Source organism: Genypterus blacodes, unplaced genomic scaffold, assembly GCF_046128005.1.
Source record: "Genypterus blacodes isolate CSIRO-AG114 ecotype Tasmania unplaced genomic scaffold, CSIRO-AGI_Gbla_v1 ptg000032l_1, whole genome shotgun sequence".
Classification (NCBI taxonomy): domain Eukaryota; kingdom Metazoa; phylum Chordata; class Actinopteri; order Ophidiiformes; family Ophidiidae; genus Genypterus; species Genypterus blacodes.
The window spans coordinates 5,289,869-5,313,861 of NW_027466845.1; the positions used below are offsets into that span (position 1 = coordinate 5,289,869).

The 23,993-nt window shown below is 47.8% G+C and overlaps 1 protein-coding gene across 1 annotated transcript; it reads right to left on the reverse strand.

The window, feature by feature from the left end:
* Window positions 1-1,092: 1,092 nt before the first annotated feature.
* On the reverse strand, window positions 1,093-23,374 carry arhgap32a (Rho GTPase activating protein 32a). Its single transcript, XM_076146143.1, has 22 exons — window positions 22,621-23,374; window positions 17,347-17,460; window positions 16,176-16,281; window positions 15,469-15,560; window positions 15,095-15,179; window positions 11,636-11,722; window positions 11,396-11,533; window positions 11,219-11,311; window positions 10,505-10,627; window positions 10,311-10,388; window positions 9,636-9,717; window positions 9,324-9,473; window positions 7,622-7,724; window positions 6,770-6,914; window positions 6,339-6,421; window positions 5,765-5,872; window positions 5,440-5,585; window positions 5,142-5,355; window positions 4,909-5,054; window positions 4,654-4,728; window positions 3,851-4,540; window positions 1,093-3,642 (listed from the first exon to the last, which is right to left on the reverse strand). The coding sequence occupies exons 1-22, from the start codon at window positions 22,731-22,733 to the stop codon at window positions 1,379-1,381; spliced, it is 5,235 nt and encodes a 1,744-aa protein (XP_076002258.1). The 5' UTR covers window positions 22,734-23,374; the 3' UTR covers window positions 1,093-1,378.
* Window positions 23,375-23,993: the final 619 nt, after the last annotated feature.

The following is a 23,993-nucleotide window of genomic DNA, read 5'->3' on the forward strand; positions in this document are numbered from 1 at the left end:
ACCAAGCCTTTCACTCAGCTGTGAATGGGAGGCTGTTTTGATCAGTGGGGCTACTTTAATAATTTCTAACAAAGCAATACCCATGGCTCCCTGGACAACCTTGAGTGATCCTTCCCTGATTATCCCTCAACCACTCAACTCAATTTGAATCATCCTTGAATAGGGATCCCTACAATAACACATCTGCGGCACACGAGGAGAAGCTGCACACCTATGTGGCGTGACAGAATTACATATGCTTGTGATCATCATAATAATCGAAGGGACGCAACTGAATTGATAGGCGTTCTTTGCAGCACGAAAGCATAAACAATGAAAAAAGTGCTTATGAACAGATACAAGATGTCTGAAGCAGAAATCAGACGGTTTTCCTGCGGTGCTACAGTGCCATCTGGTGTCCGGAGATATACTGCCCTATAGATTCACGCGTAAACATACAACACAGACGCACAAAACACATCCACCAGGTTATGATGTTAGAATATGTCTTTATTTTTCTCTCACTAAAATAATGCATTTAACAGGTCTTAACAGAAAAAGCTCCATCTACAAGAAATTGCATCTTTAATGAATTAAAACGTCATAAGGTGTCAAATACCACATTGTTAAAAGTTTCACCTTAAAGAGGAAAAGAACGAAAATAATCAAGTTTCTCACAAAGCACGATGATATACAAAATACACTTTTCTATCAAATGAGCCGATTTAAGTTTTAATTTGACCTTAACGGAAAACAGAGCACTTATGGAATGAGTTCAGTATCCAACGTCAGCCCCTCCCCCGCCGTGAGATGAGGTGGGGGGGGGGGGGGAGAAGAAAAGGGGTGAAAAGTTAGAAACAGTGATATTTCAACCCAGTTTACCCCCCAAAAAGTGCGAATATACTTTATCAGAGCAAGCGCCACGTACACCACGTGAAGTAAGACCATGTGTTTCCATATACCCTCAAAGTGCTTGAAGTCTGAGCAGAATATAATAGAAAACGAATACAGTACATTGGCCACGTTAGCTATGGGTTATTTATACAAATATACATTTAAAATGACGTCGTTACTTTATACACATTCCTATTTGCACTTTTTAAATCACAATAAAACCATTTGTCACGTCAACTTTTGTCGCCCTGTCATGTTTAGACACAAAAATAAGAAGATATTGGCGAGTTTTTCCTCTCAAAACACGTCAGATCCGTCTGAGCTCAAAGTAAATCCCCAATATACGACAGCGGTACAGAGCGCGATTACACTTTTTCTGCAGCTCCTGAAGGATAAAACAAACACGCTTTCAAACGCTTTCAACAGTCTGGTGGTCTGGCAGAGGATAAAGTGCGGTTCTTCCTTTGGCCCCGATGTGGAATTAGATAAAAACCAGTGGTCGGATTCACTCGTAGACCCCAGCCTCTGATCTCAGTCCAGCATGATGAAAAGCCTCGTGACCCAGAGCTTTGGACAGCAGTCTGTGCCTGTGAGGAGACATGCAGCCCTGGCCAGGCAAATATCCAGCGGCAGCTTTACCGGATCTGGTGGCTTTAGGCGCTGGAGCTGCATAATACCCGTCCATGTGGTCATAGTGTGTGGGCCTAACTTTAGTGCTCTGAGTCCTTCTGTTGGGCTGAGAGGAGAAGGTTCCCAGATGCTCCAGATCCAGAGGGGATTTGGTGCGGCACTGATAGTAGTGGCGGTTTTCTCTGGTGCTCTGCGATCGCCCGGGTCGCCTGAGGATGCCGGGTTTGGAGAGCCCAGAGTAGCTGTTGGCAGGGTTTGTGATAATCAATCTGTCCTGGTCCTGGTCTCGTGTATGGCTTCTGTCGTAGTTGTGCTTCTTGAAATTCGGATAGCCCCTTTCCGGAAGCGAAGGGACTTTGCGGAACATCGGCTGCTGCTGCTGCATGGAGTTCTCTTTGATCTGAATCTTCCTGTACGCGCTCTGCTGCCGAGGCGGGCCCGGTTCTGCGTTTGACCAATGCCTGGTGGTCTCGTGGTCTGCGTGAGGGGTCAGTGGAGAGGTCGGGGATGTAGCCAGTGCCTTGTTTTTGCTCTCTGTCCTGTCAGCTGAGAGGAGGCAGCCGTTCCCCGGGTCAGACTTGCTCCTCGTGTGCATTATCTCTCCGTATCTGGAGTCCGTGGGCGACAGGGGGCTCTCGCAGGGATGCATTGTATTTTTCTGCCTACATATATTCTCTTGCTTGACGGGATGATACATAACTCTTTCAAAAACGTCTGAATCTCGGGCCTCGTACACAACGGTGCCCCTGCTCTCTATGTACAGCTCCCTGTTCATTGACGGAACGCGGCGCGGAGAGTAGTTGTGGTAATCTGGCGGAGCGCTTTCCCTGGTGGAGCGTACAGTATAAGACTGGCTGTGTCGGATGCCACTGGGCCTGGAGGGCTCGGCGTAACAGCGAGAGCCGTGAGCCGGACCCACGTCTGAATACGGGTTGTAACGGTAGTCGGCACGCGTTTGTTCAAAGTGTGGCCGAACAGGATGAAGGCCGGTCTGAACTAGCCACTGATAGGGCGACTCGTGGCTGGAAGGCTCAACATAAAACATGGTGTCAGGGGGCAGGACTTCTGTCTCTGCGAGTTCATAGTGACTAATCTGAGGAGCGTGGAAGGAGCGAGCCCTCCGGATGGCCGGCTGTCCGACCATTCTATCACCTGACCTCTGCCATTGGCCTTGTTGCCTCTGGCAGCTGCTGATAAGGTGCTCATCAGGTGGGTAACGTCTGTACTGAGGGGACAGAGGTTGTTTCAAGCCTAAAGTGCTGTGGCGACTGTCAGAGGAATGCTTGTACACAGGTTTTGGGCCAGAAACGTGAAGGGGCAGAGCGTTGGGCCGCGGGCAGTGAGGCACAGGAATTCGTCCTGCTGGACCGAGTCTGTGATGACGATTACTGTAGACGTCCTCCGCCAAGCCCGCAGGTCTGTCCTCCTGTGGACTGCAGAGACGGGCTGAGAGCGGCTGCAGTGGACGTGGAAGGACTTCCTCCAATGAGGCGGGCATGGAGGCCTCAGCCAGGACAGAGCGGAAGTTAAAGACATTGATGGCGTCTGTGTTTACGTAGATGGGAGAAGTGGAGGGGCTGTGAGGGGAACAGACGGGCTGAGTCGGCGTGGAAACACCAACGTTCTGATAGGTAAAATCTGCCTGCGTGCCCTCGTGCCTCACGTCTCTGAGCGGTTGCCCTGTCTCCCCTCTGTGCTCCTTTGCGTCGGCGTTACTTTCGTCTAAGCTTCCAGACCCGAGCGGGCTGACGTTCGGTGTGAAATTGCAGTTGCTCTCTTGCTGCTCAGCGCAGAGGTGTGCAGGCAGGAAATGAGCCGGGTGAGCGCAGCAATGGCTCTCCAGATTAGTGTGAACTGAGAGCGGCCACTGGGAAATAGGGGAGACGCGAGGGCCGCAGTACTCCTGGGGGTACGGATTAAGATCGAGAGCGGAGGGCCGGGGGGGGCGGTCCTGGACGTGAGGAGGTTCCGGCCTCTGGAGAGGATGTGGGGGGGCGCAGGTGTGGGTGTTCCTCCTCTGGGAGCCGCTGCTGGCCTTCTGGGCCGACTCAGCCAGGGCCAAGGCCAACTTGCGTGCGGCACTCGTCAGGGGAGGGTGAGGAGGGAGAACAGACACTGAACTCATAAGTCTATCTGTTCCTGGGGAGGGATAAGACAAACAACGCTACAGTATGACAAGACAAACAAAGCTATGGTAAGACATGATGGGACAAGACACAAAAGCTTTCATAAGAAACTAAAGAGTGCATTATTCTTATTATTACTATTATTATTAGAGATTTAGTGGCTACACACTGAGGATATTCATGCACTGGTGTGTGTGACATTACAGAGGAGTGATACTGACCTGGATCAGGGAGGTTCTGTGCAGACTGACTGAGGTCTGTGAGGCCCGACGCCTGGCTTACTGTGCTGCGAGGGCTGCAGTGTTGGTACGGCACTCTCGGCTTCTTCCCATCTGCAACTGGAGCTTCGTACCTCTCCAATGGCGGGGAAGAGGTGGGAAGAGGCGGAGGAGAGGACGAAGCTGCCCCCTGGCTGTGGGAAATACCATACGGCCCCTGAACACCTGCTTCAGCCGCAACGTGGCTCCGAATCGACTTCTTCCTGAGTTTAGGCGAGCCTGGCTTGACGCTCTTGATCCCGCCTTTGTGGAGCTCAGGGCTGATATCTGGAGACTGGGGGCTGCCCACGTTTCTGTTAGGAGAGGCGACGGGTTCTGATTCGGTGGAGCCGCCGACGCCCTTCCTCCACCTGCTGCTGCCTCTGTTCCTCAGCGGTCCTGTTATGCCTCTGAGCGGGCTGCACTGAAATGACATTGGATCAAAGTCTAAGGAGGAGATGCCCGCCGCCGGTGGACAAAGATCAAGGTCGTCCTCCTGATTCAGAGGCGAGACGCGGCCGGCCCGGTGAGGGGATTGGTTTGAAGCCCGGTCTCTCTCTGGACTCCTGCCGTTGCGTAACTCTTCCCTGCTGATGGCGGACACGGCTTCACTAGTGGAACGAGGCCTGAGCCGGCGGTAACTCGGGGGCTCGTCTGGGATGGAAGACAACACATTCGGCTCACAAAAACACTGATAGAACGAAGACAGAGGCTGCAGAGGAAAAGGAGTCCATGTAAATTTAGAGAATAATTTAATGAATAATTACCTTCCACATTGTGCAAAGAAGTAAGAGATTCCTCGCTTTTGGCAGAACGCAATGTGCCGCTATCGCCTCTTCCACCTGCGAATGGTTTCAGAGCAATTAAGTTTTCTTGCTAAGACAAATCCCTCGCCATCTTTGGAAGCAAACTTGTGAACTGGAGGAAGTTAGAGGTGGAAATTAGCAATTTCAACATTCATTAAAAAGCACAGTCTGTCCTAAAGGGCGGCTGGTGAGTCACTGGGCGTGTGGCTCTCTGACCTGGCAGTGCGATGCTCTTTATCTCGTTGGGCTCGCTGGGGTGTCGCTTCAGCTTGCGCTTGGACACAGAGTGCGACTTGCCCAGATGGAAGAAAGAGAGCCAGTTCCCCACGGGAGACTTCTTCCCCTTGGTAGGAGCTCGCTTGCTGCCACGACACAGAGACAATTCATCTCCACATTTGAACTTAGAACTACAGGGGGGGCGACTCAGGCGGTCCGCGCGGCTACACTACCTGTCCATCGGCAGCTCGATGACGGTATGGAACTTCCCCAGCAGAGCTTCGGGTCCCTCGCCGACCTCGATGTAGTCGCTCTGTGTGAGGGACGGGGTGGTGGCCGGGGAGCTGAGCTGGGCCTGTGTGCGGGCCTGGGCCTCCTCCAGAGACAGTAACTTAGTGGACGGGGAGCAGATCATCAGTGACTTTGGTCTGGCTAAGGTGTTGTTACCTAGACAGAGAAGAAGAGATTTAGACGTAAAGAAATAAAGGTTTTTGTTCCTATTGTCTGGTTGGGATAAAATTGACGCTCTACCATTGTTTTCCCGTATGATGGAATTGAGTTTGGCGCTGAATAAGGCCTCGGTGTTGTTGAGGATGAACTCCACCACCACCGACTGGATCCGCACCTCCATGAACGCCGCCGTGCCGCTGAAACAGGCCGACTCGATCTGTTTGGACCTGAAAACACGGTCACAGCACAGCACAACCTAGTTCAGTCCCACTGAGACGCGACCCAGTTCACCGTCAGAAGAGAGAGACGCACGGATGAAAACAAGCCAATTTGTCACAGTGCCAACAGGACAGGACAGAGTGCCGCCCGTGACAACGTTGATAAAAGAGAGAAAAAATGGAGTCACCTGAGGAGGTTGGGCGCCCAGACAATAGCCAGATTCTTGGTGTGCATGTTGGTGACGGGGCTGGACGTAGCCAGACGGGACAGATGCCTCATTAGGAACTCCAGAGTTCTGCCAGTGAAGAAGAAGAAGATGATGAAGAAGAAACGTTCATGTGTCACTTTCAAAATATTTGCTTTTAGTTGATATATTGTACATGGCAGATGGCGGTTTGGGCTCTTTTGTCACTGCTACACCCCCCATGTCAGCGGTCCAGCAGATGGAGTTGTTATTGATGGATTGAATGAGACAGAGCTCCACAGATCTTGATAAAAGCGGCAGGGAATTTTCAAAATGATCAGTTATCACTTTGAAGGTTGTGCCGAATGATCAGAATGATACTTTTCAATTATTTATGGTTCGAGAGATCAAGGCGGGCCGTGAGTGTTTACGTTGCAGAGCTGTTTGAATAATGGCTTTTGATTCAACATGAAACTAAGTCGGCATCAGAGGCCGTCGGTGCTCTGATGTGACGCAAAAAAGGGAAATTCTTATTTGGACCGCCCGGGTGCAGGCGGCATATGGCTCCCGTCCTGACCTGTAATGTGGAGGAGGCAGCTGCTGGATGACATTGTGGATCTTCACCAGCCTCTCTTCATCTGTGGCAGCAGACACGGCGTCCTGTGAAAGCGGGAGAATAAAGCAGAGAGGCTAATCAGAACCGAGGGAGTTGCTTCTTTGAAACATTCCCACTCTTTTTCCCTTTTTCCCTTTTCAGAGGAGCAGCTCGTGTGTTGGTTCGCTTAATCCTCTATTCTGTCTTAGCGTGCATGTCTAATCGCCGTTTCTGGAAAGCTCAGCATATAACGCCATGACCCAATTTGGAGCAGCACTTTAAAAAATGCACCAGAAAGTCCCAAATTGTTTCTTCAATTATTTCATCCCCGCGGACGAGGACAAATGTCTTCCTCCTCTGCCTCCGCTGCTCCTCCATCCCTTTTTCCCTGTGTTTCCCATTCCTGTCCTTACAGAGAACCTGTCGTAGAGTTGGTAGGTGAGCAGCGGGTTTGGCAGCTCTCTGAAGTAAAGTTTGCAGAGGGAGCCGACAGAGTGAATATCCTGTCTGAAGACTTCTCTGCTCAGGTCTGGGAGCTGCTCGGAGTCAAACTCGTGCCTACACACACACACACAGAGAAAGAGAGTGAGAGCGAGAGAGAGAGCGAGAGAGAGAGAGAGGAAACAAGTGTCATCTGTCTGCCCATCTGTTCCTACGACTAAATAACAGAAGCTTATCTTCAAAAACGTGCAGTGTGAAATCGGCGATCATCTTCTTAAGGACGTACGTTTACTTCAATAACACAGACAAGGCAACTCATTCTGTGCCAGATAAACATTGTGATATGCGATACGTTATCTACCATAATCTATATTATTCCTCATTTAAACATGAAAAGAAAAATATCCCACTGAAGGCCTAAGAATTCATTTACACGACACCGTTATTGAGTTTGAACACTGGGAGAGAAAAATGACGCTACAAGAGTCGTATAGATTTTCTATAACACTGATCGACGAGGGAAACTGATGTGATTGCTGCCACATTTCTCCAAGTGAGGAAATCCATTTTTCTGTTTCAAAGTCTCTTACTTGTAATTAATACGCTTATTAATTATTCCTGGCAAGCGAGAGATGATTACAGCCCATCGGATTTTGTCGGCTTCAAACATTTTTATTACCTCTCCAGGAAGCCTCAAACACAACATGGTGGAGATCTGAGGCTGCTTTAGGTAATCAAACATGCTGCCGGTGGTATGAACACACAGACAACTAAACGTGGGAAACTATGCTATGTGAGAATGATTGAGATACAGACACACACACCTCAGTTTCTGGATATTGGACGAGATCCCGGAAAGTCTGTAGATTCCATCCACGACTCCGTTTTTCTCTATGAAGTCGGCGCAGCTTTTAACGACCTGCGGGACTGCAGCACATAGAGAGAGAAAGAGAGAGAGAGAGAGAGAGACACAGTTACAAACGACTAAAACAAAAGTTCAGACTAGTTTGGTTTCCACGCTTGTCAGTTGTGAGTGTCGCAAACAGCCGTGTGAGCGAGTCGACGCCGACGACAAAGGGCATCAAAGCAGAGAGACGTCAACGATCTGTTTACAGTTTTGGATGACAGTGTGATTAGGAGGGTTGATTGATCTGATATTTCTGAGCCGCGTCGTATCTTTGCAGAAGTAATTTCATCTTTCCGGTGCCTTTGAACACGAGCTGGGTTCATTTGAGCCCCGTGATTCTAACTTGGTCCCACTTGCAGATGTGTTAAATGACTCTGAAGAGCGATTGTTTTGGCTTTGTGCCACTTCAGAACCCGACTTACTCAGACGGTTCGACCTCAGTTTCACTTCCTCCTGGAATCTTTTTAGGCCTCAAATGCTAAATCTCCTCCAGGACCGTTGGCTGTGTTGCACTGGATGGACATATTGATACATGCATACATGAATATAGAGTAGACAGAGTATATAAACTATAGAATATGAGTAGAACATTGATGACTTGGAGCTTTTCAGTCTTTGCTCGGAACTTTTCAATCAGGCCTTTGTAATATTGTGCGTTTATAGAGAACACGATACCCCAGTAATGTGCCCATATAAAATTGCAAAGCATAGCAGTCGTAGCAGCTCTAGTTTGAATTAAAAGTGAGAAAAAATAATAAATAGACAGACTAATCAATAGAAATAAACATAAAATCCCCCTCCCGTGTATGAAACTCGAGTGTAGAAACATAAATCTTCTGCTTATTCAGCAGATTTAGGCGGTTCTGGTTTTGCGTTACTGGGCAGCATCTGGTGTCTGTCGGGCCACAAAAGGAAACACTCTCCACGGGCGCTACTGTTATTTTCCTACTCATCTTCATCACTCCTCTACTCAGCTGCGTTTTTGTTCTGGCCCAGCGCTGAACACACACAGTCGTCCCTGTGGTGCCTTCGGGTGTCTTGCATCAATATTTGCAGTTTCGTGTTGGTTTATCATCAATAACAGTCCCAAGATGCAATTACACAAATCAGAAACGTTACTGATCATGGCGCCGTGCACCACAGGGGGCCCACATCTATGATTGATGATCATCTCTGTAGTATTTGTTGGGTTTAAAAGCAGACTGTGTTCAGCATGTCTTGGCTGTCTCTCTTTGAGGTTTCGTCCTTATATTTTGCAGTTTCAGCTTCGTCACCCTGCAGAGATGAGCTGAGCTGTTGGTTGTGCCTGTCAAGCCCTTTGAGACATTGTTAGTGGTTTTAGGCGACATGAATAAACTAGATTTGAGAATGAAATAAGCCCAAATCTCCTCCCTGTTATTCGTCATTGGTATGCAAAGTAAACATGATGGGAGAGAGAACACAGCCCTGAGGTACACCGGTACTGATGACGAGTTAATCAGTGTTTACATGCACATTAAGTAGCTTCTCTGTTTGTATTTGTCTACAGTTTACACACACACACATGCAGCACATATGGCCTCTTGGTTGATCTCATGTTACTGTATTTACAAAATGAAGCACACAGCAGCGTCTCGTACCTTCGTGTCCTGAGTTGTGCAGGTACTCGCCCAGGTCACAGCCGAACACTCGCTCTTTCAGGATGCCGCGCTGACGCAGCTTCTGCGGCGGGGGGCGGGACTTCATGAAGGACCTCAGGAACGTCACTAGCTTCCCGTGTTTCTTACATACTAATTAAGACGGCAGAAACACAGACACAGAGTCACACACACACACAATCGGGCAACACACACAGCCACAACAAATCAAACCCCTCCTTCTTCTCCCATGAGCGAGTCTTTGAATGAATCATTCCCGATGCGACAGTGCGGGAAGAAAGGGAGCAGCGGTACCTGGCTTAGGCACCGAGCTTTGGACGCTGGGGGGGATCTTGTCGTTTATCAGCTCGACACAGTCGCAGGGGAAGAAGCCAACCTGTGAGGACGGAGAGAAAGGGATAAAGACGAGAGAGATAAAGAGCGAGAGAGAGAGATGCAGTTGTAAGGTGTGTTTGCTGTGATCAAAGGGCCACTGGGAGGTAGAGCGGCGTGTCAGACTGCCAAAGGAGCGAGAAATAGGTCAGTAAGCATGATGCCGCAGTTCCGCTTCTGGGTCAAGGCCCCCTCCCCCCGTCCCTGGCATAACAGTTAAGACAACATGACCAACCGACATCTTGTTGCCATGGCGATTTCAAAAGTAAGAGGCCGAACCGATCGATAAGCATCTCAACTTGAGCAAACAAGGAAGGAAGGGAGGCGAGAAGATCTGAACACATATCGATCCCCAGAATCTCACATGTTGCATCACCGCTTTAGAGCAACAAACTGAGCTACTGATTACTGAAAATCTATCTTCAGAAAAATGATCTGTAATTTGCCGTTTTTCCTGCATTTCTTGTTTTACTGTAAAACCGATCCCCTAATTGCACCTCTTGATAACGTTCATGGAAGTTGTTCACTCTCATTCCTGATTTCAAAATTTCACGTGCTGGAATCCTCCTGATGCCACCACAACGTGAACCTTCTTACCTGAAATCCATGTTTCCCTCTCCACCAGCCTGTGTCTTCTTTAGGAGGCATGTCTATGACCGACACGATGTCCCCGACCTGCATCACAAAGAGCGCCAGTGTGGAAATAAGTCAATATGATGCTATAGGAAATCATAATCATCATCATCATCATCATCATCATCATCATCATCATCAAGAGCAGCAGCGTTTACCTCAAAGGTCAGCTCGTCTGTGGCCTGAGCCGTGTATCGCTTGGTGACGTGGGCGGCAGCGATGGCGGGGACGTTGATGGACGCCTCCTCTGACACTAGCAGGTGGTTCCCCTTATTGTCAATCTGGAAAACAATAGATGTGAAGTGTGAGTCAATGTCACAAGTTCTGCCTCAGAGGCGTTAACAAAACTGCAACTATTTTCTCCTCTTCTTCTTCCTCTTCACTGCCAAATCTCTCAGGCTGCAGCAAACATTGGCAGACACGCCTCGCGAGCGAGCGACCCGAGTGCTATCAGGGTTTCGGCTCGCACTCGCCAAATAAAGTCGAAAACTTTTCTGCAGTTTAACAAGTAGAGCGACCTTCGCGACTGCTGCGGCACAGGAAACTACTTTTAAAATAGAGAAGAATTGCAAACGTGTGAGATCATCATGTACACAGCACATCCTGGTGTCTCCGATGTCTTTTCAGCCAGATTTACTGTTTTGATAATTAGGTGTTATTAAGACTTAATTTGCCTGCACGCTGCCAGCTGGGACTCGCCTGGCGCACATTAGGAAAGCCAGTGATTTGCCTGAGGAGGAAGTCATCACTGGTCATGGGATTTTTCAAAGCTTTGTGGATCATGTGGATTCATCATCATCAATTTCCTGGTTTTCATTCCCAAAATGACAGATGTGTGAGCAAACTAACAGTGAGTGCAGCAGCTTCCATACCTCCATCCATGTCAGGACCGGACCGCAGTTAATCTTGTTGTCTGCGATGACAGAGAAGCGAGACAGGTAGGTGGCCAACATCCTGGTGACGGACTGAAAGAGAGACAGGTTTGGATTACCAGGCAGACTCCCGGGGGATTACAAAGCTTCACCTTAAATGCAGCGGTGCATCGTTACCTCGACCGTGTCCTTTGACGGGTCGAGCCGCGGCAGCTCAGCCAGCTCGGAGAAGCGGCGGTCGTAGATGCACAGGTGCAGGTGTTTGTCCAGGACCCGGAAGTCTTCGTAGGATCTTTTCACCAGCCAGTTCCGACCCTGGTTGAGGAGTAAACGAAGATCATGACAAAGCTTTTTAACACACACTCACACACACACACATGAAAGTCATATATGATGGTGAATAGAAAGTAGCAGGACCTGGCAGGTGATCTGGATCAGAAGAACCAGCTCTTTGCAGTCCAGACCAGCCTTCTGTCCTTCACTCTGACCCTCACCAAAGGCCAGCTAGATACAATAAAAGAGACAGATTGCAGGTTATACACAGCAAGGACTCTTATATTCTACATAACGGATGGATATGACACAACAACCTTTCTGTACGTGACGTACCCAACAACAAGAACATGGTGTCCAACCCCTGTTTGCCCATGAAATATTAAAAATCTCTTTTGGAACCCGGGAGGCGGCGGTAGCGGCGGCAGTGGGTTGGGAGTGAAACAACCTCAAACCACGTGGAGCGACGGTGGAGGAAGATGTTAACGCTTTAAAGAACTTCAGAGCGTGACTGAACGAACGCACAGAAGTTTCATCTCACTAAGATGAGCCGTTATCACGAAGGAGACGTGTCGGCAGGCAGCGAGCTTCAAACTCTTACTTTACCATGAATCCTGCAGTATGAAATGTATAATAGATAAGCTGCTGGGATGTCAGTGGCTGGAGGAGGAAAAGGAGGAGGAGGAGGCGGAGGTGGGGGTGTAGCTTTCCCTCCTCTTCCGCTCCTCTCCTCTCTAAATATGCCCCCATTATAGCCAAGATCAAAGCCTGGCAGAAGTTTTGGGGGATACATCGATAAAGTCGTGGAACGCTCCACTTCAAAAGGCCCCAGGAGCCTTGGGGTGGGGGGTGGAGTTTGGGTTATTTTTAGCTTGTTAGCAGCTCATCCAGATACACAGTTACACAACACATGGCGACCTAGTTAGGCATCTTAGCTCGACAGTAACAAGGCTGTGAAAACCAGACTGACAAAGAATCTAAAATGGTCTTTCAATAAATCATGACGAAAGAGCTCTCAAGTGTGTGAGTGTATGAGAGAGTGTGCGAGTGTGAGTGTGTGTGTAAATGCCTCCGAGCTAGAATCTGTTTGACATGAACGTCCCGAGGTAAGATGTGGATGGATGAAGTCACTGATTAAGTCACAAAAGGCCAAAAGGTTGAAGGGAGGCAGAACCCAGATCCATCCTGGTTGGAATGAGAAACTATTCCGCCTGCTGGAAAAGCATTTTAACCGCAAACACTCACACAACAAAGTTTCCACGCTTGAGCATCACTTCCTGCCAGACACTGATACCTGTGATGAATCCCCCCAAACTGAAACATCCTCTCACACAAGCCTGTCCCTGCTACATATGCATCAACATCTGGCACCAATACGCTTAAATGAAGAAGCGATCATCCAGGCGTTTACCTGCCGCTGAGCAGAGTGAGGGATCCATCGGCAGCAGGAAGTAGCTCCCTCCCTTTGTGTGTGACCGCAGCCCTGGATGTCAAGTGTGAGACGCTCACAACGTGGAAACCTCATCTGGAGGAGCAGCAAGGTTTAAGAGCCTCCCTGTTTGCTGCTCTCCCTCTCTCTCTCTCGCTCGCAGAACTCTGGATCACCTCGCACGCTCGCCGCTCCATTCACAGCACAGAAATATGAAACGAGGATGCTTCCCCGCTGTGTCTTTCCCCCTCGCTGCTGCCTTACCTCCCTCTCTCCATCCCTTCCCCCTCCTCCCTCTCCTGCACTCATCCATCCATCCCTCCCTCCTTCAACCACCCTCCCTCCCTCCCGCCCTCTTCCTCTCTGCGTGCCCTCCCTCTCTTAACTGCTCTCCATTCTATGCTAACAAAGGGGTTTGCCAGTAAATGGGCTCAACCGGCACACGCAGATGCACAGCCCTCATCGATCACACATCGTCCGGACTGACAGATAAGACGAGCCTCCTTCATTTCAATCCTCATTCATTTTATTCTCCAGGCGAGACGGCAGCTAATCTCGAGTGCAATCAGTCTCGCCTATGTATGCCTGTGTGTGTGTTTGTGTGTGTGTGTATTTCTGCATCTGTGTGTGAGGCAGAGGCAGGCTGCTGTCCTCGTGCTATTTGGCGATGAGGATACATGAGCCCTGATCTGTGCTCTGCCTCTGTGCCGCCACGTTCTGTCAATGCAGCAGAAAGCAGATGCATCATGGGAGCTACCACAGCAACAAAGACTCATCTCTCAGGATGAGGTCAGCAAGTACAAACACAGTAACACACAGAAGTATAGACACTACAGATCTATACACACTATATACAGTCTCATCATGTGGAACACAAACTGTAACAGAGAAAGCTCAGATATATTTTTATAAAAATCAAACCATTAATTAAACTGCACATAATTATTTTGTGTGTTTGCATTTATTTTTGAATATTAAATTTAAGAATTTTATCAGAATTTTTTTTTATTTTTTTTTTATTATTTCATAATTATCAATCTAATTTTTAGTGAGGTGAAGGGTTCTGAGTACACACACACACACACACAGACACCAGGTGATTCCCATGAGTCTCACACATTCATAGCCGAGGCCCCAGAAATCCAATATTGGTCCGTTTGTGTGTATCAGAGAGAATCCCAGTGTTCTTCTCACTAATGTTCTGTTTGACCATATGTGTCTGCACAGTGTTTGTCTTTTTTCAGCTCCTCTTCTCCCTCTGGAGCCTTTCAAGGTCACTGATGCTGTGCTGCTGCTGCCCCCCCCCCACCCCACCCCTCCCACAATGTGCTGATGAGCTATCACAACCACAGCAGGACATTTACCCAACAGAGTGCAGCCTGGGATTTAAGTCCCATCCAGCAAAGCTTCACTGTAGTCCATTAAAAGCAAAAAAATGTAAGAGGGTTCAGCCATTCGTTCACTCTTTAGCATCAGACTGCTGCACTCTGCTGGGGAGCGAGCTGAACTGCATGCAGGGTAACCAGGCGGGTAACAGCCACTTCCACCCCCTGCTGCTTCATTGCTTCTCATTATTACTGCAGCAAACACATTCCCCACTTGTGCTCCATACATCCACTCCTCTATGCATCCAAACACTGGGACGTGCTGGCAAGAGTCAACGAGTCTGTCCCAGCAGGAAGCAGAGATTTGGCTCTGAAGATGAACTCCTTCATCGTTCACTTTACAACTCAAGGTCTCCAATTGACTGATATCTCATTTACAATAAACCCTCTCAGCTGTTTTTCTTCTGTCATTGTGAAGAATACAGGAGGCCAACTATGGATACAACTACTGACAATAAACCGGAGTTCCATTTACAAAAGCAATCGGATCGGACTGTGACAAAAATATATTACGATTCAGAGGAAAAACTAGTGAAAAAGTAAAAATAATGCGGCTTGTCGTCAGCATAAATGATGGCAGGATCCTCCAGTTAAGTCGAGTGAGATATTGATGAGACTGTCGGCTTGCATTTCACGAGCGATGCATCTGTGGAGCAATTTACCAAACTGGCCCTGAACCTGAGCCAGACACACAATTACTAAACATAGCTCTCTGTCTGTCTCTCTCTCTCTCTCCCCCCCCCCCCCCCCCTCTCACAGAAGTCACTGCGTAAGTATTTCTGTGCTTACCTGAACAGTGCCAAAGTCAACGCTCTCATAATGGAAGTGGGCGCACTCTGCCAATCTGGGGAAGTGACCTCTGGGGAACGTCAGCCTGTAAATACAACACAACAGCCCCTCATCAGTATTCAACAGGGTGAAACTGAGATGGAGTGAAAGGCACAGTGAAAGGGAGCGAGAGGGAGGAAGAGAACGGGAGAGATTAGGGCCTGTTTGAGAGGGAACGGGCTTAACGAGGCAGCCGCCCTGACTGCTCTGTCTGAGCTGTGCCCAACATCTCACAGCTCCTCCTTTCACTGTCCCGGATAAGAGGCCTGGTTTACAGCCCATAATAGCAGCAGCAGCAGAAGCAGCGGCAGCGACCGTCACAGGGAGGCACCTACTTCTTCATGTTCTTGACCTTCATGCTCGCCGTGCTGGCACAGGAACGCAGGAGAGGCTCGGGAGGGTGCTCTGTGATGTCATCGCTCCTCACCTGCCGAGCAGAGGAAACATCCATAAGCGTCAATCACGAGCCGACTGACAAGAGGACAAGCACGCAGAAGTTGTCAAAGTCGATAACAAGTGTGTTAATGAGCGCAAAATAGTTAAAATGTATGTGCCGCAAAGGATGCTGGGTACCAACTAAGATGTAGAGTAAATGAATAAAGAGGTGACTTGTATGTACAGTGTGTGTGCTGCAGTAACAGGGCTTTGTGTGTGTTATCGACCCTGATAAATGATTGTGACTTCCAGCAGAGGGCAGTCATCAGTGTCGGCAACATATAATGTAGGTTTTGATTTAAGCCCAATTTTGCTGAATATTGACATATACAGTAAACACAGCAAGTACCTATCATGTCATCAGAGGTACTCTCACACATTCACACCTTTATTCATGTGACTACTGACTTTCACATGACATCATAGCATGACTCATCCCCCTCACTGCTCCTGATTAGCAGTGATCAAGTCTTGTGGGTGGGTGTCATGACTTCCACACTTTAATTCTAATTGGTATTTGTTGTGGTGAGTCAGAAGCTGTGTGTGTGTGTGTGTGTGTGTGTGTGTGTGTGTGTGTGTGTGTGTGTGTGTGTGGGTGGGTACGTACCATGGCAGTGGACGTCTCCTGTGGCTGTTTGTCTCCGAGGGGATTAGAGCTGATAACTTGAGGTAAAGTGACGTCTTTGTCCACGTCGGCAGACTGCAGGACATGTCTGCAGAGACAAAGAGAGAGAGACAGGCTGTCACACGGATGATTAAAATGCCACAAAGGTAATTGTGGTGGTGTCAACATCCATGTGAGAAGCTTCTCAAATAACACTTGCAGTTCTTAGATGAAACACCAGAGGGGGCAAGTGGGAGCGATGACTTCAGAGTGTGTGTCAGAGGCTCAAACCATGACACTGCAACAGTGTGGCCTAGAAAACACACTGTACTGGGGTTGTGCTGTTCAATTCCCACTGAAGAAGAATGGAACGCATCAGGAAAGCACAATGAAATAATTATCTATTCTCAAACGATTCCAAATAGAAAAATGAATACAGCAGAAGAGGACCAGACCACAGTCCAGCCTTTAGCCTGGGAGCACCTCAGACTGGGTCGGATCAACAAAATGCCACGGCAGCTTTTGTGTGTGTGTGTGTGTGTGTGTGTGTGTGTGTGTGTGTGTGTGTGTGTGTGTGTGTGTGTGTGTGTGTGTGTGTGTATGTGTGTGTGTGTGTGTGTGTGTGTGTGCGCTTGGGAAAGGCAAAGCTTTTCTATTCAGAGAGACATAAAGGCAATGCGCTCACAAGGGAGTGCTCCACAAAACCCTCGCTTGAAATGTGAGTCAATGTATTGAGGACTGGAGGGTGAGGTCCATTCAGTCCAACTTCCACAGGCAACAAAGAGCAGAGAGACAGACTCGGATTTGTCACTACATGCAGTGATTCAGGCCTGTGAGGGTGAGAGTGCTGACACTCCGGGTGATGTATGTAATCCACATTGACAGAACTAATCAGGTAGACTAAATGTAAATCTATAAGAACTACAATAAGCTTCTGGCCTGATGGACAGTGCAGGTCCACATACTTACAGAACAGGGTCACGACTCAGTCTTACTCCAATCCACTGCCTCTGACTCTAATGCATGTGTGTTCTCGACTTTGCACAGACACAGTTATGTAAATGACTGTGCATGCAAATTCTTACATATACACACACACACTAACCCCCCTTAGTCAATATCTATACGCTCTAAAAACTTGGATCAGCCAACATGAAGAGAGAGAGACACTCACCCCTCAAGGACGTCACCACTTCCTGGTTCTCCCTGGGGTCCTGAGGCAGCATTCTCAATCACCGCGGCAACCACGCATCCAGCCTCCATGATGCTGCCTGACTGCAACAGCCCACTGTAGAGAACGTGAGTGGGAGGGAAAGAGAGAGCGAGTGAGGGAAGGAAGGTGGGAGGGAGGGAGGAGTGCAGAGGGTGGGAGAAAGAGAAACGAGTCCGATGCAATGAAGCCGCCAGACATTAACCCACTTGAGGCTGCAGCAAGCGAGTCTCTCAAGGTTAGAATCCACACAGGCCCACTGAATGTAATCTCCGATGACATCATGCTACAGCTTCGGGAGCTGCTACACCGATAATGAATGTGAGGCTGCAAATTCCACGGAATGTTTTTATCTTTGGCGGTGCGGCTTGGTGTGAGGCGAGACATAATCCCTTCAGGGAAAATGTCAAGATCACCAGAAAGGTTATTGTCTCACAGCTCTCGTGTCTCTGATTGACAAACGCAAATGACGAGCACAAGCCTGGACCGAACTGATGCAGATAATGGGAATAACCCCGGAATATTTAAATGCTGGGTCATAATTTATGCATTCAACAATGCTGAAGAGTTTCCATGCCCTATGTTTGGGAATAACACAGAGTATATTCCATCCAGGAGAGTGTTGACATTGTTCCAGCCCCTATCAGGGTGATGCCTGTGACTGATACCAGAGTCCAGTATTACAACTCACGTCTTTATGTACTGTAAACAAACAAAAGGAATGTACTGACCGAGCAAACCTCATACCTCTGCAATCTTCTGATACCAAGGCTCCAGAATTGTGTAAGCAGTGAATTTGGGGCAAAACTGACATCGTCTCCTCCCTCAAAGGGCCAAACTACAACAAGAAAGTCCCTACGATCAATGCGGAGGCAGTTTTACTTCCTTCCTTCTTAATCAACATGGAGATGTTGGTGACGAGTACATTCATCAAGTCCATCTGCTGCTGAGTAGCTTCCACAAACTCTACTGACTCAGCAGAACGGCCGGGCCAGGCAGCCGGGCCAGATGTCTCTAGAACATCCACGGCTCCCCTCAAACATGCAATATAACCTTGCCAAGGCCAACGCATTAAACACACACACACACAGCATGTACATTGACTTTTGATGAGTGTTCCATCAAACACACCTTTATGAAGGTCACTTGAGAGAGACGCAGTTGAAAAGTCATATGAAGTAGCAGAATGTCCATAAATGATGTTTACATATTAGGAATTACTTCTGATCTGCGTCTTCCTGTAGACACAGACTAACGTTGTTAAACAGACTCAAAATATTGCAACTATTCTTCACCTTGACTGCAATATCTTGGCTATGTTAGCAGAGAGATTCCTGGCGGCTGCATTCATTGTGAGGAAACATGCTCGGTACAATGCCAGGACCTTGCTGACTGTACCAGCTGCAGACTGAGTACTTTCCAGTCGGGAACATGCAGTGTTTCACATTGCAGAGGAGGTGTGCTGCTGCTAGTCCACGTGCTCAAAACTGCCCGTCTTTGGTGAAAGGTTGTCAATGTCCTTACAAAACCTTCAAAATCAGCTTTTTCGATGTAAGTTAAAGCTTTAAATAGAAGAAGATATCGGACCAAAGGTTATAATAAACAACAAACTACTGGTCTGACAAAATTAATGGGGTCTCAGTCCGCTTACAAGTGAAGCCTGGTGCAGGTTTGTTGCAGGTGAGAAAACAATTTAACTCCAATCGACTTTCTTTAATCCAGCATGAAACCAAACCATATCAAAACAATACAATGTAACAAAAGGTCAAACTCAAGTTCAGACTGTGGGTGTGAAAACGGCGTAAGTCAATATTTTAGAAGGCGCTCTTACTCTGAAAGGCTTGCGGCCCACAGTGAACACTGCTTGCACCCTGAATGTGGCAGCACGATTCAGGTGCCGTCGCATTCTGGGTCAGAAAAATAGAACGATGTCAAACCAGGTAACGACTGTGCACTATTTCTATGGCGCTGATCTAATTTTAGAAACCAAGGAGTCAGTATTGCACGTAAGCGTCTGTTCACTACTCAATCAGTCCTCACAATATTCAGAATACACAAACAAGACACACATCTACCGCCATGCTTAAAGAGGGAGAGATGTGGTTCTGATACAAAGAGAATGAAGCAGCGCGGTTGCCTTGGTATCCGCTGGCCTACATGCTATTGTCAAGAGAAAGAAATAGGACGGCTTATGCAATTTTGCACACTGTTTATCACATCTGTATCATTAGCAGGTGTGCAGAGGTGAAGAACAACTACAACCACGCAACACATTTGTCTAAGTGGGAAGTGAGTTATTTTAGAAGGAGAGAAGTAGAAAGAGAAGGTATAAGAATGTGGAGGACGTTTCCCTCTTTCTGATGATTCAACTAGTCGGTAAACATACTGTATAAGCGTGTCACATTTTCTCAACACAGACCTGTGAGCATGTTAAGAGGCAGGATAGTTAGTCTATGTCACACACACACACACACACACACACACACACACACACACACACACACACACACACACACACACACACACACACACACACACACACACACACACACACACACACACACACACACACACACACACAAAAGATGAACCCATTAACAGTCATGATCTCACCTACAGGCAATTTCGATTTGCCTGTTCACATCAACTGCGAGAACCGAGTGTGGGAGGAAACCAGACAAAGCACATGGAGGAAACCTGCGTGGGTACTGAACACATGAGCCCGGCCAGATTCAAACCCAGGACCTCCTCCATGTGAGGCAGTAGTGGGTAGGTAATATATCAAAGTGTTAAAATGTTATTATCTATACAGTATTTGGCTTCTAGTTGCATCATTTTTCATAACACAGCCAAAGATAACGTGGGTGGAGGGAGAGATTAAGAATGTTTCAAATTTCCTGGGTGGATAATTCTATTCCAGATCTCATTCATCCTATTCTATGTTCGAATCTGACTCATTGCAACTTCCACATGTCTAAAATTGGCACACAAACGCTTTCTACCCCTATGAAAGTGACGGAGCCATGAGGGAAAGTTGTTTTCAAGCTCTCATTTTGAGCTCGGGAACACAGTCAACACAGTCAAGAGAGAGGACTGCGGTTTCCATGGCAACCTCTCTCGTCCATCGTGACTTGATGCTCCTCCAGACAGACGATGTGGCAGCGAGAGGAGGAAACGGAGCCTGTGAGGAACCTTTGACCGGACCGGCTTTGACTCATCCTGATCCTCATCTGATCCGCCTCAAGCTATCACTCCTCCGCCCCGCTGGATCCAGACACGCCGCTGTCAGAATGAGCCACAATGCAGAGGATTCGGAAAACAACAACCATCTTTCCTGGAACTCCGTCATGGCTTCACTATTTGGGGATGAAGAGGAGGGAGGCGATCATATGATCCCATAAGCTTCTCCAAATCTGCCAGAGTGAGATTAAATGTATTTCATCTCGCAGTGATCTAACCGCTCAGTCTTTGAGCTGTAACCTTTAGCATGGGATTGATCCCAAACAGAGACGGGCTGAACAGCGCCGTGATTGAGCCCAGCACGTCGCAGACCCAAATATTTAATCAACAAGCTGTCACTAAGGATGACAACTTAAGCTTTGCAGCACACGACAAGGTCTTTCTGTTTACAGCACAACGATCAATTTCAAACTCATGATGGAGTGAAAAGGGAGAAATGAAACATTAGAGGAAAATTACAGGAACTCTGGGGGATGTAACAATACCTCCATCCTGCTGGCTCGCTACTACTTCAATATTACATTACTGACAAAGTCTAAATGCTATAAAGGGATACAAGAGATGCACACAATGCAATACAGTGCAACACAGTACAATAACAAACACTGCATGTTTTCACTGTAGGTTTGTTATATTTCCTATAATGTTACATTTTGGATTTTTTTCCACAGAGTGCTGGCAGAAGTCTGAGCTAATTTCTGAGGCTTGTATGCATGTTGTAGCTTATATGCAAGAACAAAAGAGGCTATACAACTAGCCTATTGTTCTGACTTATATTCTCAACTAGGATCACATGAAAATGGCCCAAACGTGGAGTAAAATATGTGTTATCTACTTGATAGCAGGACAGACAGTGAGGCCTGTTAATTCAGATCTAGATCCCCGATTTGACCGTCAATAACAATAACAACAACATATTCAGTTAAGAAAAGGGGTCCAATCCATGCGTTTGCAGAGGACGAGGCTACATTCACCTGACAGGGGCTTGATGCTCATTTCCCACTTTCAAATCACATCCTATCTATTTAGTCTTGCTGGTTCACACTCATGTCAGTAATTCACCTGCCTCTGACACCTGTCTGAACACAAATGTGCTGAATCGGCACAACACCGTTTACTGTAAACGCTCACAAATGTACACAAATCTCCTCCTCTCTGTTGTTTGCTTTGACCGGGGTTGCAAAAACTGTATGATGACTGTGACAGAAACGGGAATGAATGAAAGAATTCTGATCTCCTGGTTCTCACAGTCGTCACACAGTCGCCAGAGTTATGAATCAGATCTGGGACCACATATGTAAACGGCCCAAATCTGATTTGCCGTGTTCACACTTGTAGGACACATAGATCACATTCTGTCCAGACCTATCAACCAACCAACCAACCAACCAACACACACACACACACACACACACACACACACACACACACACACACACACACACACACACACACACACACACAGGGAGGTAAATACTATACTTCCTTGGATTTGACCACTGACTTGAACGAACACGTCACCATGTCAACACTGCAGGTTCACGCTGGCTGCACTTGTTGCTGTGGTGCTGCAGCCTCAGACTGAGCAGGTGTCACAGATTACATCAACTCATTACAGCAGGAAAACTAATGTTGCCTCAGATCATCTTATCAAATAATGAGGAACCCACAGATCACAGACACACACACATTCCCAGGCCTGATACCAACTGGGAAAAGTTTGTATCATTCAGTTGTTCTCTGACCTGTTAGGCCTGAAGGATCACCACACGGCTATAAATAAATATATATACACACACACACACACACACACACACACACACACACACACACACACACACACACACACACACTTCAACCATGATTGGCTGATTAATTAAACCGGTCTCAGATAGCTTACGCGGGCGTTTCATTGGCACCCAAGTGTGTGTGTGTGTGTGTGTGTGTGTGTGTGAGAGAGAGAGTGTGTGTGTGGCGTGTGATCGTCGGTCTCTCTACCTGTAGGTGCCCGCAGCTGCTCCTCGCTGCTGCCGCCGCCTCTTCCTCCTCTTCCTCTTCGTCTTCTCCTCTTCGCAGCTCAGCTCCTCATCGAACGAACACGTTGTCTGCATCGCAGGACGTACACACACACACACGCTCCGCCCCGACACACACCCATACTGCCGCCCCAACGATCTAAGGTGTGTGTGTGTCCTGGTTAGGAAAGTGCGATCCGGTAATGACGCCGCTCTAGCTCATTCCAGAGAAACGACACACACACTCACACACAAGCACTCTCTCTCCCTTTCTCTCTCTCTCACGCACACACACACACACGCAGTTGGACTGCTGAAGATCCGCACTCCACCGCGGGGGCGCGCACCACTGAACACGTGCCCGCGCCGCGCCGGCTCCTTCCCTCAGCTGCAGGAGGCTCCAGGGCTTCACACTGACCGGGACCGTGACCCAGATCACGAAGCGGCTACAGCAGAACCAGACCGTCACCCCGAGCAAAGAGACCTCCCTCCCTCACACAGGGGTCTCATCTGGAAGGTGTTTACTGCTCAGTAAGGCTCGGTGCTAAATTACATAACTGCCAGTGTAGGAGGCAACAGTGAGAGGAGAGAAACGTGCGCCAACACACTCATCCTCGAACACACACACACACACACACACACACACACACACACACACACACACACACACACACTCTCTCACTGCGGTCAGCAACCGAGGGGGAGGAAATGTAGAACATGAACATTTACACAAGATTTGTTTGGGAAATGATTGATTTTGTTTAAAAAACACAGATCTCAACCCTATGACACTCATTTTTGCTATTTTGTTGATATTACTTTGTTCTTAATATATATATTTTATATAACCAGGCCATTCCCTCCTTTCTTAAAGTGATTACTACTAGAATACAATATAAAAGTTCTGTGGGTTTGATAAATGATCCAGATAAGCAGCAGAGACGCAGCTGTTAATGAGCTTTTACGTTCTTACAAAACATGTCTGAGTAGCTCTTTATGTCTTTATAAATCTTGATTTGATGGTCTCTCTCCCTACTTTCTCTCCCCACATTTGCATTTTATCTAGATGCTTTAACTATAGTTTGATATTTACATACAGGCATACATAAGGACTCCTCTCTGGACTGGACACTGGTCTGTTTGTCATATTTGCAGTGGTTCTCACTCTCTCTTTGGTCCCCAGTGAAATTCGGAGTCCTTCAGTTGAAAGGAGCCAAATTAAAGTAAAGTAGTTTCCAAAAACAACCCACTTGGCCCAAAATCACAACAACAAAAAAAAGTAGTAATAATGGCAGAATCCAATTGCAAATCAAGGCGAGCCTCTCTCTCTGTGTTCACAGCAGCACGTGGTGTGGC